General features: G+C 56.0%; 1 protein-coding gene across 4 annotated transcripts in view; it reads left to right on the plus strand.

Moving 5' to 3' along the window:
- HSPA12A (heat shock protein family A (Hsp70) member 12A) overlaps positions 1–16,290 on the plus strand; it is a 113,579-nt gene extending 97,289 nt beyond the window's left edge. For all 4 annotated transcript variants that reach the window (XM_080641019.1, XM_080641020.1, XM_080641021.1 and 1 more), the window contains 6 exons: positions 3,102–3,273; positions 7,171–7,257; positions 7,846–7,950; positions 9,099–9,357; positions 11,088–11,191; positions 12,207–16,290. In XM_080641019.1, coding sequence (XP_080497145.1) covers positions 3,102–3,273; positions 7,171–7,257; positions 7,846–7,950; positions 9,099–9,357; positions 11,088–11,191; positions 12,207–12,844 — 1,365 coding nt within the window. In that variant the 3' untranslated portion in view covers positions 12,845–16,290. The remainder of the gene's footprint in view (positions 1–3,101; positions 3,274–7,170; positions 7,258–7,845; positions 7,951–9,098; positions 9,358–11,087; positions 11,192–12,206) is intronic.
- The last annotated feature ends 303 nt before the right edge of the window (positions 16,291–16,593 follow it).

Below are 16,593 nucleotides of genomic sequence, written 5' to 3' on the forward strand. Positions count from 1 at the left end.
TGTCTTCAGGGGAGGATTAAAAAAAAAATTAAAAAGAACAGCTGGTCCCTCCTCGGAGGCCCAGGAGACCTAGAATGGGAGGTAGTTCCCTGCGTCCTGAGAGCGGCGCGGACAGGAAACAGTCAGTCTCTCTCCAGAGGCATTTTGCCTAAAATGTGTCACTCTAGGAGGTTCCAGAACCTGTTAAGTAAATGTTTTCCTACGGATGATTTCATCATCTAGCGCAGAGCTGCCGCTTACATCTGCCTCCCTTTCGAACAAACTGCCGTGACAAACAGCCACATCAGAGAAACACACAAAAGGAACCACCCCATGACGCCCAGGACCGTGCAGCTGGGCCGTGCAACTGGACGCCCGGCCAGCGGAGCGCTCGCCGGCCGTCTGGCCATTTTTCGCAGCTGTAAACACAGTCCCTGGCAGATTTTTCCAGCTGACTACAGGGCGGGGGAGCGTGGGCGCCCACGCCCCTGGCCTCGCTGGAGTCACCACCTGCTGCTCCTCCCCCGGGAGCGGGGGACCATGAAGCAGCACTCCAAGGAGCCCCTCCTGCCACCCCAGATTCGTGGAGGAGACAAATGGGGTCGCGTGCTCTTAGTTGAAACACTCTGTGTGTAGAGTCCTTGGTCACGTAGGCAGAATGCTTGTCTCATTGGGGTTTGCAGCGATGAGCGCCAGGAAATTGTAGAACTTGATTCTGGCCGGAGGGATGCTCAGTTCATTCATTTAGCAGCTACCCTCTGAGCCCTTCCTGTGTGCTGTGGGGCAAGGAGACTTGGCTGCTGCCCTTGGAGAACATACCCTCTTGCAGGAGAGGCCGGACAGGCACAGCGGCCATGAGATCCCAGCTCCGGGGGCAGCATTAGCAAAGGCAGAGTGAGCACTCTTCTGCTTCGGGGGACCCTGGCCTGGTCCCAGGCAAATAGACCCCCAGGTCTCCTGACAGGGTCTCCTGACAGCGGCCGGGCTGGGGGGCCTCTACTGAGAAGACTGCACGTGCCCTAGCCGGCTTGGCTCAGTGGATAGAGCATCGGCCTGCGGACTGAAGGGTCCCAGGTTTGATTCTGGCCAAGGGCACATGCCTGGGTTGCAGGCTCGATCCCCAGTAGGGGGCGTGCAGGAGGCAACTAATCAATGATTCTCTCTCATCATTGGTGTTTCTATCTCTCTCTCCTTCTCCCTTCCTCTCTGAAATCAATAAAGAATTTAAAAAAAAAAAAAGAAGACTGCACGTGTTTAGGCAGAAACAAAGCTCGCACTTCCTGGCACCTGACCCTCCCGCCCAGAGAGAGACGGCTGGGCTTCTGAGCCCGGCGGATCCCCTTGTGTTTCCTCCTTTTCCTGGAGTCCACAGGCAGCCCTGGGACCCCTCCTGGGGGCGTGGAGTCTGCCCTCACCGGCTGCTTCCTCTTGTCTGTCCCTCAGCTTTTCACTGGCCACTGTGGGAGCAGCCGGTGGGGGCACAGCCCCTTGTTGTCACTGGGAGCACGAGGTGGAGCGTGAAGGCTGGTTGGAACGAAGGAGTGTGTCACTCCGTTCAAGGCCCTCTCTCACCTGGGGTTTCCCGCTGCTGGGAGGCCTTGGGGATTGGCAAAGTGGAGATGTCCCGGCACCTGCCGTTGGTGGTAGCTCAAGAAGACAAAATTAATTGGTTGCTTTGGGTATGGTATAGGCAAGTACCGTATAGGCAGTGTGTCATTGGGTGCTGTCCTGGGGTACATGGGTAGAGGCTGTATCTTTAAGCCAGTTGAGGGGAGCATTAGAGGCACCAGGGAGTTTGGTCCAAGTCCTCCCGAAGTCCTGGGCCCCACCCCAGCAGCTGGAGTCACTCAGACCAGGAGAGCAGAGAACCCAGGAGAGAGCTGGTCTGCAAGGCGCGAGATCGGGGCCTGGGCCGCTCGGCCGCTTACGGGTCCGGTACCTTGGAGCTTAAGAGACAGAGGCCCATGTCCCAGGAACCCGGGAGGTCACCCTGCTTCCCCGAGCCCTGGTTTCTTTCCACAGAGTGAAGGAGTGGGATGGCATCCTGAAGGCCCCTTCCGTTTGTGCCCACATAACCTGGCCTCCCAACCCGCCCAGTTATTGCACCTGCTAAACCCCTCCCACCGGCGACTGTAGGCAGCTCCTCCTGGTGCGAGGTCATTGTGCACGTGTGACATCAGGCAGACCTTCCCCCGGCCTCCAGGGTGAGGCCACGAAGCTCATGAGCTGGGTGTGGAACTGGGGCCTTTTACTAAGTGGGTGCGGCATCTGAGGTTCCCTAGGAAACCGGACCAAAGACAACAAACATTGATAGGCAGGAAACCATGGGCCTGAAAAGCTTCAACAAGCAAGCGAGATCTGGTGCTCAAGTTCAAGGCCACGAGAGGTGGGCCGGGACCTGTAAGGGGCCACGCCGGGCTCCTTTCCCTGTGCACCCTCAGAAGGGTGGTCCCAGAGCCTCCCGGAGGCACGTGACTGGAACAAGCCAGGCGTCACACAGCAGAGCATTTCTGCTGTGAAAGGGATAGCGGCTTTGAATGAGGGAGCGGCAGCCGCCTCCCCACTCACCCTCCAGAAGGGGGCGCTGTGCGGGATTCCAGGAGGGGCTTTCTCCTGGAGCCCTGGAGCCCTGGAGCCCTCCTGTCTGACTCCCATCCAGCAAAATCCCATCTTGCCTAGCGAGGTCCGGCGATGGGCCATTTGTTTCCTGGGCTACAGATATCGGGGCTTGCTCTGACTTGATCAGACTGTTTGGCCTGCTACAGCCAAAACCAGACCACCTGCCGCCCCCTCTGTAACAGTTTTTAAAGTTCTGGGGACTTTCCCCCCTCAGTTCTGGGCTACTTAAGCCCCAGATGCAAGAGGCTCCGTGGTCCAGAGGGTCTGAAGTTTCCCACGGATGCTTGTACATTTCCTTAGGCCACTCTGTGGTGTTTGGAGACCCCGCTTAGGGCCCAGCACCCAATCACCCCCAATTTTAAGCCCTCAGGGGCCTATGAAGGGAATTCCTCAAACCAGCAGGGCACGAGTGTCCCTTCCTGGGGGTGCCAGCACCAGGTGGGGGTGTCCTGGGAGCCGTCCCCCAGGGAGCCCAGGTCCCAGCCTCTGCTCCTGTCTTCCAGGCGGGCCTGGCCTCCCCCGAGAACGCGGAGCAGCTCATCATCGCCCTGGAGCCCGAGGCCGCCTCCATCTACTGCCGGAAGCTGCGGCTGCACCAGATGATCGAGCTGAGCAGCAAGGCCGCGGTCAATGGGTACAGCTCCAGAGACACAGTAGGAGCTGGGTTTGCACAGGGTACCTCTGCTCTCTCTCTCCCCCTCCCTGCTCCTCCCTCCCACCCTGCATGTCTCGGGGCCGCTGTCATTTACATGCACTCAGTGCTGTAATGAAGAATCAAGATGCCACCAGAGAGGTTGGCGTTAAGCACCCCGTGCTCAGCCCCCTCCCTGGCCCCTTCTAGGGGCCTCGGTACACCTGGCAGTGGGTACCCCGGTTCATCACCTGCCTTCGGAGGGGGGAGGGTCCTGCTCTCCACAAACTCGAGGGGGTCCTGAGAGCAGTCCTTGGCCTTGCATTTTACTAAGCTCTTAATCTTTCTTGTCTGTTAACTGATTCTCAATTAATCCCATTGGCCTGTTATTAATTCCTCCATTAAGACTGTTGACTTATTGCTGACTCACTCATTGGAGCTGCTCGGGTGTGATGAGCTCATTGTGTGTCTTGGCCATAAACCTGGCGAGAGTTTAAACTGCCGACGAGAAGGACCGACGCTTCCTGACCCGCTGATGTTCACTTAGCTGTGGGAAGGTCACCTGCCGAGGGACACTTGGGAACTCAAGGGGGACCCTAAGGAGCTTTTCCTCCTTCCTGTTTACCTGGGTGCACGTCGGTCACTCTCTTGGTCCCCAGCGCTGTTTTCCCGGGTGTGCAGTGCTCTGTGGGTCTGTTCAGGGCCACAGAGTCCGCAGACACCTTAGGTCAGGGTCAAAGCCACCTCTGTGAGTGAGTTTGGAAGCGAATCAGAGTGCTGGGGGGCACAGCTCTGAGCTCTGTCCCCGGGGGAGGGCCCTGAGGGCAAAGACCCACCCATCACCCCCTGGAAGGCCAGGCCCGGAGGAGAGGGGTGGCATCAGCCAGGGCTGTCGCAGGCTGTTCCCCCGACAGCCTTCTTCCCAAGTGTCCCGTGGTCCCCACCCCCAAGGCCCAGCTGAGGCCCTGGACCCGGCCATCTCCTCGGGCCTCTCCTGTTCCTTGTCACGGGGTAACTGCCCAGGGCCCCTGCCTGCACTTTCACCCAGGACGGGGCAATCTGTGAGCCTCAGCCACAAGACGGTGGCACCAAGTTCACTTGTCCCCGAGCTGCTGCCCCTGCCCGCCAGGCCCCGGTGTTGGCACCTCGGGTCTGAGCCACCCGGAATGTGGGGAGCAGGCTTCCCATTAAATCCGGGGCTTGACCTGCCCTTGCCTAGGCCGAGGGCAGCCTTGCTGAGGACCAGATCAGCTGCACTGTTTAAAACACATGCAATGACAAACTTACGTAAATCTCCACCTTCATGTTTTAAAGGAAAAGACCAGGAATTACTGGGCTTCTCGTCTCACTCACTGGTTCTCCCTTCGTTGCTCAGAAAAAGTAATCCAGGAGAATTAGCTAATTCTAGTGCCACTCTTCCCTCCATTACCCCTAATCTGAGGGCAAAGCTGTTTGGAATGCTTCTCCCCCGAGAGCTCAGCCTGGCTTCCTTTCCTCCCGCCGGCCCGTCTCGCCCTGCCCCGTCCCGCGTCCTGTGCCTGTGGACTTGGCTGCGGCCCCATGTGCTCAGAGCGTCTTTAGGGTTTTTTAAATCCCCACGTGGTTGGCCAGCGCCCCTCAGAGGGGCAGGAGGCAGGGCTCTGTCTCAGCCTTGGGCTGCAGTTGGGATCTCTCTCCCAGGAGGGTGGGTGCTGTCGGCCAGGCAGAGCACTTAGCAGGAGTACACGGAGGGCAGGGTGCCCGAGACACCTCCCCTGGCCGCCCCTGCCTGGGGGCTCCTTCAGGTGGAGCCAGAGGACCCTGTGGGGGAGAACGGAACCCCACTCTGCCCGCCCCCTCCCGCCCCGCCCCGCACTGCAGGGTTTGCCGTGGGTATTTTATTTTACACCAGGAGGATTTAATGAGCGCCGTAAAGGGCACATTTTTCACAAAATGGGCTTAATTTGCCTGGAAAATAGGATACATTTTTTGAGAGCTCAGAACATGTCTTGTTAGCTTCGCTTGGCTGTTTTTTATGAATGCCATTTCGTTAGGCATCCAGGTTGTTTTAGGAAACCAAATGCCCACTGCAAGATCTGCAATAGAAATTCACCTGGAGCCGGTGCCGGCAAAGGAGAGAAGCCTGAGTGTGGGGGTCCCTCCGAGGCCTACAGGAACTCTTTTTTTTTAATTAATAAATATTTTTATTGCCCTACCGGTTTGGCTCCGTGGATAGAGTGTCAGCCCCAGGACTGAAGGGTCTAGGGTTCGATTCCAGTCATTTACCTCGGTGGCAGGTTCGATCCCTGGCCCTAGTCGGGGCCGTGCGGGAGGCAACCAATCAATGTGTCTCTCTCACATTGATGTTTCTCTCCCTGACTCTCCCTCTTCCTTCCACTCTCTGAAAATCAATAGAAAAATGTCCTCGGGTAAGAATTTTTAAAAAGATTTTTTTATTGCTTTTTGGAGAGATAGGGAGAGGAGAAACATCCATTGGCTGCCTCCAGCATGCCCCCTAGCGGGGGTTGAGTTCTCAACCGAGGCACGTGCTCTGACCAGGAATTGCACCAGGAATGGAACCTGCAACCTTTCCGTGCACCTGATGACGCCCAACCAGCTGAGCCACACCAGCCTGCAGGAACTCTTTCACCGGGACAGCCTCTCCACCATAAAGCAGGGCCGGAGGAACTCAGAGCTGGCCCAGTGCTTGCCATCCCAACCCCTAGAGATGTTGTTTTGCAAACACTGCTCCTTGCTGAGAGGCTCTTAGAGGGTCAAGGGTCCTTTGTTGGATAAACAGCTGCAGACAGATACCAAGTCTGCAGCACCCGCCCAGGGACTAAAGAAGGCGCAGCAGCAGAGCTGTGGGCAGAGCCTTGATCTGTAAAATAGGTGATCGCTCTCCATGGCACCGGGTCTTAGACTTGGTGCTCACCTTCATTGTCACCCACTGTGAGCAGGTGTCACACTGGCTGCTTAGGACCAATCAGAGAGCCAGTCCCTGCTCTGCCTGTGAGGAACTTAGGCCACATATTATTATACCCATTTTATGGATGAGGAAACTGAGGCCCGGGTGGGGGGTTGAGTTGCCCAAATTCCCACCGTGGCTGTGCCCGGCTGCCTCCCAGGTACCCTTTCCTGGTCCTTCACATTTGTGTTCTGCTTTTTCAGACTTCACTGTAAACTGTTAAATCTCAAAGGCATGAGGGGCCCTGGATGGAGGGTTAATTTGGGGCTGCAAGACAGTGTGGGAACTGGTCTCCTAACCCCTGACCTGGTTTCCTCCTCCTAAGGTAGGGCCATGAGTTATGCCCTGTCCACCTCACAGCGCTGTGGGGCGGCCAGTGGGAGGTGAAATCCCAAGCACGGTGTCACCGCTGGGTTGTCCTGTACGGCTAGGAAACTGGTGCCTGGCTTTGCCAGTTTCAGATGCGCCACCTTGTGGCCAAAGAGCATATTGGCTTCAACAAGATCAGGAAATGGCTCCTATACAATTTATCCAGGATCCAGATTAGGGCTCCCGTCCAGTTTATCCAGGATCCTGATCAGCACCCCACTCTCCTTGTATCAGAATTCCTTGGTGTGAAATTGTTTAACCAAGTACACTGAAGGCTGCTTGGCACACAGCTTCCTCCGTGGGGCAGCAAAGCCAGGAAATCGGTCGATTTTATGAACCCATCCCCCGAAAGTCGCTGGAGGATGGGGCTGGCCTCCAGGCGAGCTTTTCAGCAGGGCCCAGGCTAAGTCTGTCACGCAAGGAAGCAGTGAAGGCGGGGCGATAGCTGCTGTCCGGGGAGAACTGTTTTGTAATTCCCGGCGTTGCATTCCTGTAATTGTTGGGTCGCGGTTCACTGAGTGTTCTGTCCCTAACCTGCTCACGCTGCTGCCTCCACTGACTGCAGGTGACGGCCGCTCTGTCATGCTTTCTCACCCACCATCATTTTCTTTCTGTCGGCCACTAGCTAAGGAACACGTACGGCGCAATCGGCAGAGCCGGACCTTTTTGGTGGAGAATGTCATAGGCGAGATCTGGTCCGAGCTGGAGGAAGGTAGCGTCCTTGAATGTCCTTGCCTTTGCTGGATTGTGTGTGTGTGTGTGTGTGTGTGTGTGTGTGTGTGTTGCTGCTGGCAAAACTGCATTCCTACTTGTCCCTTTTGCCCTTTTGGAGAATGTTCCAAACCAGTCGCTTTTAAAGACTACTCCCCCAGGGACCAGGGAGAGCTCTTTGTGGAGCTGTGATTTCGCATGTGTGAAAGCCATCTAGACTGTTCAGAGGGAAGATAGGGACTGGGCCTCACGGTTCCAGGACAAGCCTGCAGGTAAACAGCTGCCACTCGCTGGTGCTCTCCGCTGGGCAGGAGGTTGTCCCCTGGGTCGTCCCCGGTGTGCAGCATGCGTGGCACGAATGCTGTCGTTTTAAAGATCCACGCGTCTGGGCTCTTGATCGTCCATGCTAACCGTCGCTCCTAGCAGACATCATGGCCTTCTCTTCAGTCATGAATAACCCGCTGTACCACTAATGAGCAAACCCACTGCGCTCATGAGAAGGGTTGGGGACCCCGTCAGCGCCCACCGGCCCGCTCAGGACGGGTTGACCAGCAGTCTGTGTGAAGGATGGCTGGTGTCTTTTTGCCAGGTGACAAGTATGTGGTCGTGGACAGTGGCGGTGGCACCGTAGACCTGACCGTCCATCAGATACGGTTACCAGAGGGACACCTTAAGGAACTCTATAAAGCCACAGGTGAGCGCTGCACGCGGATGTTCTCCGACTCGAGCCGGGCCACTCCGTCCCGACTCCTCTCAGCTTGTCACGGTCCCTCTGCCGCCAGCGCGTGGGACAGTCGGCAGGAGAAGGCATAGGCTTCTTTTTTTTTTTTTTTTAAGATAAGTTTTCATAATTTCTTTTTTTATATATATATTTTTTATTGATTTTAGAGAGAAAGGAGAGGGAGAGAAACACCAATGATGAGAGAGAATCACTGATCAGCTGCCTCCCGCACGCCCCACACTGGGGATCAAGCCTGCAACCTGGGCATGTGCCCTGACTGGGACTCGAACCGTAACCTCCTGGTTCATAGGTCGATGCTCAGTCGAGCCGCGCCGGCCGGGCGGCACTGAGGCTCATTGAACATTGGAAGGCAAAGCGCAGTTCCATGTCCTTTAAAACACAGACCTCCATCCCTGGGGTTTTGGCATCCAGGGAGCCTGTCTCAGATCCTGGCCAAGAAAGTGGCTCCTGGAAGCTATGGAAGGATGTGATTCGGGCTGTGGCTCAGCCTTCTGGGAGGCCCCAGGACCCCTGATCTTGGGTCCCCAAACCGAAGAACAGGCTCTTTCCTGGTGGGGAGGTGATGAGGAGTGAGTAGCCCCAGGGGCTGAGCGAGGCCTGCCTGCTTTCCAGGTCCTGTCCTCGGTGTCTTCGGGGGAGGGGGAACCATGATGCTCCTAGTTACTGAAATGTATGGCCTTTGTTTACAATGTGACCGACTTTAAACAGGTGATTGCCCGGTGATTCTAGAGGAAAGCTTCTCCACGAGGAGTGAGAGAGCCTAGGTCAGTGGTCGGCAAACTCATTCGTCAACAGAGCCAAATATCAACAGGACAACGATTGAAATCTCTTTTGAGAGCCAAATTTTTTAAACTTAAACTTCTTCTAACGCCACTTCTTCAACATAGACTCACCCAGGCCGTGGTATTTTGTGGAAGAGCCACACTCAAGGGGCCAAAGAGCCGCATGTGGCTCGCGAGCCGCGGTTTGCCGACCACGGAGCTAGGTGAAATCCTAGCTGTGCTCCGTTGTGTGTTTGAGAGAAGAGCCGGGTGGCCTCAGAGCCTGGGTCCCTTTCTCACCGTTTCTAACTCGGCGACTCCATTTCGTTCTCGGCGCAGGTGGACCCTATGGATCCTTAGGAGTCGATTATGAATTTGAAAAACTCCTGTGTAAGATATTCGGAGAGGATTTTATCGAGCAATTCAAAATCAAGCGTCCCGCCGCCTGGGTTGACTTGATGATTGCGTTCGAGTCTCGCAAAAGGGCGGCCGCCCCGGACCGCACCAACCCGCTCAACATCACCCTGCCCTTCTCCTTCATCGATTACTACAAGAAGTTCCGCGGGCACAGCGTGGAGCACGCCTTGCGGAAGAGCAAGTGAGTTGGACTTGCCTTGGGCCCGGGGCACCCGGCAGTGGAGCGGAGAGAAACTCCTCGGTGGCTCGGTTGCCCTCACGCATAGTTCAGGAGGAAGACAGGACTACGCTGGGTTCTCTCTTCCCATTTGTACAATCTCTGTTTAAAGAATTACGGATTTCATAGCATCCTCCAAATGATGGTTTTCCTTTGGCGGGGCGCAAGGGGGAGTCCCACTAGGAACACACGGACTTACGCACATCTGATGCATGTTTAACATGGCGGTGATATCCTCAGTGACGCTCAAACTGTCCAATTTTGGCTGGTGGGAGCCCCTTCAGGTTGGCTCCTGAGTCCCACTGCCTTGGCCTTAGTGGTTTGTTTATTTATTTATTTATTTGTTTGTTTGTTTGTTTATTTATGTTTTTATTGATTTCAGAGAAGAAGGGAAAGGGAGAGAGAGATAGAAACAACATTGATGAGAGAGAATCATTGATCGGCTGCCTCCTGCACGCCTCACACTGGGGATCCAGCCCACAACCTGGGCATGTGCCCTGTCCAGGAATCGAACCGTGACCTCCTGGTTCATAGGTCGACGCTCAACCATGGAGCCACGCTGGCCAGGCCCTTTGTGGTCTCTAATAGTCTCCGCCTGAGTCAGTGAGGGTGCCCCCGCCTCACCTTGTGCGTTCCCCACCACGCCTGCAATCGTCTGCTTCTCCAATAGCCCTGGCTCCTCTCGGGAAACAAAGTGGATTTGACTCCAGGTCGCTGCGCCCCGGGAGCAGGGTCCTCGCCGGACCCTCCCAGGCTGGCGTTCTCTCTGCCCGGGTCCCCTGCAGAAGGCACCTGCGTCTAGTTGACCCCTCCGTCCTGCCTGCACAGTTCCGGGCCTCCCTCGCTGGGGAGGCTGGCCGCAGCCAGCCAGTGGGTCACCCCACACCGTACACACTGTCCTCTGGCCCAGGCCCTGGGAAGGATTCCTGGTCCGTGAGACAGGGCGGCATCTAGAATGTGCTGCTGGGAGGAGCTGGAGGTGCTTTGCTGCAGGGACGGAGCCACCATTAGCTCGGCCGCTTTGACCTTGAGAGCAGGCGGGTGCACACTGCACTCCGCAGTCCCTGGCGTTCCTGTAGCACTAGGAAGTTTCCAGAGTGTTTTCCCAGACGTCACAACAACCCCTGTGAGGGAGGTAAGGCAAGTGCTATTAGCCTTGATTTGCAGACGAAAAGCCGGGGCTCAGAGAAAATGCTTGCCCGAGGGCCCATGGCTACTGAGGGGTGGGGCCAGGCTGGAGCCCAGCAGCCTGACTCGCTGTCCAGGGCTCCTGCTGCTCCACACTGGCCCTTTGACAGGGACAGTGAGGGGCACCGGCAGGACGAGGCTTCTCCCTGTCGTGGGACAGGGGCCTGCACCGAGCACCCAGGTGGCCTTAGGTAACAGCACGGCGAGCCTCTACTGGACTCGCGTCCAACTCTTGTTGCATCCAAGTGTGGTCATCCAAAAGGGAGATGCCTTTACCTCCTTGTCCTTTGCACTAGACATTGGCTCCCACTTCCCCGGGGAAGGTTGGCCACAGGGAAGGCAAGGAGAAACAGAAGAGGCTGAGTCTTCGCTCTGAGCGTCCAGGGGTGCAGGCCTGGCAGGGGAGCGTGTTTCCACGGACCTTAACACCTGCTCTGCCAGGGCCGTGTCCGCCTGTGGGTGTAGTTTGTCCGCTCACCCGTCCCTCTCTGTGCCACACCCCACAGCGTGGATTTTGTGAAGTGGTCCTCCCAGGGCATGCTGAGGATGAGCCCAGATGCCATGAATGCCCTTTTCAAGCCAACCATCGACAGCATCATCGAGCATCTGCGTAAGTATCAGCCGGGGCTCGGCAGCCTGGGCAGAGCTACGAACGGGACTGCCTTTTCCAGCATCACCGACCAGGCATGTGGAGTCAGGCTGGCAGCCACAGGCCCTCAGGGACCGGAAGCAGCCGAGAGCCGTCCTCACCCCGCTTTCCCTTTGGCTTCCCAGACAGAGAGCTGGGGGCTGAGTAGCAGAATGACCTCTAGCCACGGGTCCTGAGCAATGTGGTCTTTGCTTTCTGTGGAAAGATTAGGCACCGCAACCCTTGCTGGGAGAAGCAACTGCGTGTGAGCCAAAGAAAGGTCCCCACGGGAGGGGTGACAGCGTCTGGCCCTGCTGCTCTCTGCTGCCTCGTGGCCTCCCCCAGGGCCACACAGGACGCTCACGGGGGACCCTTTTCAGTATCTAGGGCCCCCACCCACTCCATACCCCTCACCTACCAAATCACAACCCCTATGAAAACCAAAGAAAAATATTTATTTATTTACTTCATGTTTTTATTGCTTTTTAAATAGAAAGGGAGAGGGAGAGAGGAACATTGATGCAAGACATCAGTCCGTTGCCTCCTGCATGCCCCCTCCCGGGGATCGAGCCTACAACCCAGGCATGTGCCCTGACCAGGGGTCAAAGGAGCAACCTTTCGGTGCCTGGGACACTCCCAGCTGAACGGCACCAGCCAGGGCCCAGAGTCACATTATAGGAGCCCGCCTTGACTTCCTCAGCAGAAGCACAGGTCTGTGAGGGTGAGGAGTGTTCTGTTAGGCATAACAAATCACTCCTGTACCTGAGCGCCATCTCTCTGCTAAAATGGGTGTCTACTTAGCAGTAGCTTTGGCTGATGCTCTGAGCATATTGGTGTGCAAACGCCCTCTCTCGAAAAGACCAGTTCTCCAGAAATTCTGTTCAGTCCGAGCCTGTCCCCCAGGTGGCTGTGTCCACTCCCCACCTGCTCAGGCCACCCCGTCCCCTTGGCTGCTGGCTCTGGTGACAGGACGGTGTCCTTCCCTCCTCCCTCGCAGGGGACCTGTTTCAGAAGCCCGAGGTGTCCACTGTCAAGTTCCTCTTCCTGGTGGGCGGCTTCGCGGAGGCGCCCCTCCTGCAGCAGGCGGTCCAGGCCGCCTTCGGGGACAAGTGCCGCATCATCATCCCCCAGGACGTGGGCCTCACCATCCTCAAGGGCGCCGTGCTCTTCGGCCTGGACCCCGCCGTCATCAAGGTGCGCCGGTCCCCGCTCACCTACGGGGTGGGCGTGCTCAACCGCTACGTGGAGGGCAAGCACCCGCCCGAGAAGCTGCTGGTGAAGGACGGCACCCGCTGGTGCACCGACGTCTTCGACAAGTTCATCGCTGCCGACCAGTCCGTGGCCCTGGGCGAGCTGGTCAAGCGCAGCTACACGCCCGCCAAGCCCTCCCAGCTCGTCATCGTGATCAACGTCTACAGCTCCGAGCGCGACAACGTGAGCTTCATCACCGACCCCGGGGTACGGAAGTGCGGCACGCTCCGCCTGGATCTCACGGGCACCGGGGGCACCGCCGCGCCTGCCCGGAGGGAGATCCAGACCCTCATGCAGTTCGGGGACACCGAGATCAAGGCCATGGCCATCGATGTCGCCACCTCGAAGAGCGTCAAGGTGGGGATCGACTTCTTGAATTACTGACAGGCCCTCCTGGTCGCCTGTCGCCTCGGACTCAGCCCACCTGCATCTGCCGACCTCAACCCTGACCATCCTTTTCCTGCCCTTGACCCCTGACATGGAGCACCTGAACTGCAGCAGGGAAGATGACACCAGAGCTAGACATACCCGGGCTAGAAGCACGGAGGGATTTTGAGGGCGCACCGGCATCGGGAAATTCAGATTGAGGTTTGGGGATAAGAAACCCAAGGGAGAGCAGCTGGTTTCATCGGCCCCGGTGGTGAAACCCCACCTGGCAAGGGAGCAGGTACATCTCTGCATAGGGATGAGCTCGCTCTGAACACCTCTTCGTCGAGCAGAACTTGGGGTGCTCTGTGGCTGTCCTTCTGGGTTCGAAAGGAGAGCTCTGAGTAGAACGAGATTCTCCATCTTCCTGAGGCTTTTCCTTTCACCTTCTTTCGGTGGCAGTTGCTGTCAAGTGCCCCCCTCGCCCACCTGCAGTTCATTGCTCTTCCTGGTCATGCAATTGGAAGTGGAGATTCGGTGGGAAGTTGGGGTGTGTTTCACGGGTGGGAGAAGACGCCTGCACTGGGCACTATTTTAGGTTCTCATTTAAATTCCAATCGGTTCCGTGGAGAATCACTGGGGCCTGGGCTGATCCCCGGGATTGGTGCGAGTGGGAGAGCTGACACCTCAATATTTCAGCAGGTAGAAACCCGCTGTGATGGAAATGCACGCTAAAGAGCCCCCGGCATCCCATACGCTGTGTCACTGCTGACATCAGAAGGCCAAGTCCCCATTCCTGAATTCCTCAGTAATTCTAGGACTTCTGGGTGAGGAAATGAGGTTGCCCTTTGCCGTGTTCCCATCACCAAGCCCAGGAGTCCGGAGCAGCTGCTCACCTTGAAAACAGGCATATTTTCAATGAACTCCGTCCTCCCAGCTCACACTTATCCCCCTAAAGGGTTTAGCCATTTATTGCTACATTTTCAAAGGGATATATTGGTAGTTCATGGGCAGTGAGTCTGTTCTATGAGATGTTTGGTTAAAGTCATCAGTTTTAAAGTCCGTCCAAAAGGAATTCGCAGATCTGCACTGGATGGGTCAATCCAGGTGTTTTCCAGAGCAGATCTGTGAGTTTCCCGCATGAGGGTGCTGGTTAAAAGCAGGTTCCTGGAAATGTCCAATCGCGATATCGTACACCTGAAACTGTTAAAACTGGTATAATACTGTTGACCAACTAGACGTAAATTAAAAAGAAAAAAACCATTTCCTGGATGCTATCCCTTTTATGAACTGAAGTCCAGTCTTGGTGAGGAGACCAGGACTGCGATTTCCGTAGACGCTGCGGGGACTGCGGTTTAGCCGTTCGGGAGGGCTCCTCGCTAGGATTTTGCCGGAAGCTGCCGCGCAGACCAGAGCTGCCGCCCGCCCGGCCGGCCAGGCTCCCCTCGGAACAGGGTTTGCAGGAAGAGCAGCGGTCCCACACTTGCCCTCTGTGGGTGGGGCCGGGGTCTGCGCTCTCTCCTTCCCTCCCACCTCGCAGTCTTCTCCAGCCTTCCAGAACCAGTTGAGAAAGAACCGAGGGTCCGATCACAGCCCGCCCGATCTGTTCAGGGCTGCCTCTCCCACCTGCTGGAGCTCGCTCCGATGTTAACTCTGGAAGCATGCGTAACGAACGGAGGGAGGCTGAGCGAACCAACTTCCACGCACATGGATTCTCAAACCCATCCTCAAAGCCGATACGCAGATTTGAATGAGCATTTTCATGTCATTTTAACATGTCTCCCTTGTCACCTCGCCTGCCGCAGAATTCCCTAGTAGAACACGCAACGCCATGGACCACAGACTAGGGATGCTAGTCACGCAACCGCCACGGGCGCTCTCGTCCGGCAGGTGCCGTCCGGTGTCCCTGCTGCCTGCTCTGCTTCCACAGCTACCTGCTCTGGGTCTCTGGTGTGGCCAGCCATACTCTACACACAAGACCTTTCAACTTAGTTATAAGTAAATAATTTTATGTACAGACAGTATCAGAATATTGTACAGATTCTTTATTTCTACAATGTGCTTTTCTTGTTTAAAGAAAAAAGGAAAACGCTCTTTGCATTTTGTTGATGACATTGCTGCCTTTAATTTCCCACGGTTCCATTTCTCCCCAGCGCTCACTGCTCCTGTTTGTACCGATACTGCCCTATGGACTGTGTACACAAGACTGAGCGACAGACAGAGGTGCCTGGGTCAGAGTATGCTGAACAGATGGGCCTCCTGGGTCAGCAGCTTCAGCAGACTCTTCTACACACACATCCTTCCCAAAGGGTCACGGTTTACAGTTAAGGGAGCATCGTAATGTGTCGAGTCTCCTGCCCAGTCTCCGAGCTGAACGCTGGGTTCTGTAAGCAGTGACTCTGCAGGACTCTCCGCGGCCCTGCAGGTTGCCCACCTGTCCTTGTGGGACAGAGCAGTCCCTCTCAGGGCGAAGTGTGGGCCGCCGGGTCTGAGGTTCTCAGGACGTCAGGGTGGGGAGCAGATCCAGCTCTTCCACTGGATCCGGTGTAAGGCTGGGTGACATAGTCAGGTCCCCCTCTTTGTGGCTAATGGAAGGCCTTTCCCGCCTTGCGTTAAGGATGTCTGTCTCCTTGTCTGTTTCTCTTCATATCAGCTGGTTGAAATGGGAAGTGTTGGCAAATAGAGGGTGGAGAGGGAGTGATCATTTTACTAGACTTGCTTCTGGCCCCAAGAGTGGAACTCCTTAGGGGGCATCCCCCAAATCCATCCCTGCTCCCCTTTCCCCCACGGAAATACTCTCGAGGAAGAGGACTGGGTAGGTAAGTACACTCAGACACATTTTCTAACCTTAGAAAGTTTCTGCAAGGCCTGTTGTGCTGACACATCACTCAACCTTCCCTGGCTTGTTATCCGACGTTCACCTCTCCTGGAAGCCGAAGCGTCAAAGGAGTTCCTTTGTGCCCGGCCTCTCCGTACACAGCAGGCATTAGTCAGGGCTCCACGCAGACAGGTTACAGAGAGGAGTTAAAGGGGAAGCTGTGTGAGCGTGTGCGTAGTGGTGGCTAAGATGCGTCCAGTTCACAGAGCCTGCCCTCCCCTAGAGTGATACTTAGATCAAGTTTAGCTTTTAGCGTCCAGGTCTGGTTAACTGCCAGGGTGGCCAGGAATCGCATGCACCAATATACCCAGGAGTCAAAATGCAATATTAGTCGACGATGGAACTTGACATTGTAGAGACTAAATAGCTGTGATTACGCTGCATATGTATGCCAGAACATGGCTTCACTGGATGGCTAGTATAAAGGTTGTTGGCCATAATGTTATACCTCTCGTCTGCTTGGAATAAGGAACTAGATTCTCAAATGGGTCTTGTCCAAGCGTCACAGAACTTTGTGGCAACTCGCGACTCGACAAGGTTGTATCTGCAAACTGTCTTCACGGATGTCAATAAAACAAAACTCGGATGTCGCGTGGCCCAGACTTTTTCCCCCACCCTGAATGTGTAAATGGGGTTGTAGATGCATCATTACCGACCGCCCCCTCCCCATCTCAGGTGGAGGTAGCGTTCTCAGGCTCTTCCTTAGGTGTTGAAGCTTTATTAACTTTCCTTCTAACACGAGGGGCCCCTCTGTTCGCTGGGAAGGAAGGCTCCGTTGATGTCTCTAGCCCAGGGGTGGGCAAACTTTTTGACTCGAGGGCCACAATGGGTTCTTAAACTGGACCGGAGGGCCGGAACAAAAGCATGGATGGAGTGTTTGTGTGAACTA

The sequence above is a fragment of the Plecotus auritus genome (assembly GCF_963455305.1).
Source record: "Plecotus auritus genome assembly, chromosome: 9".
NCBI lineage: Eukaryota > Metazoa > Chordata > Mammalia > Chiroptera > Vespertilionidae > Plecotus > Plecotus auritus.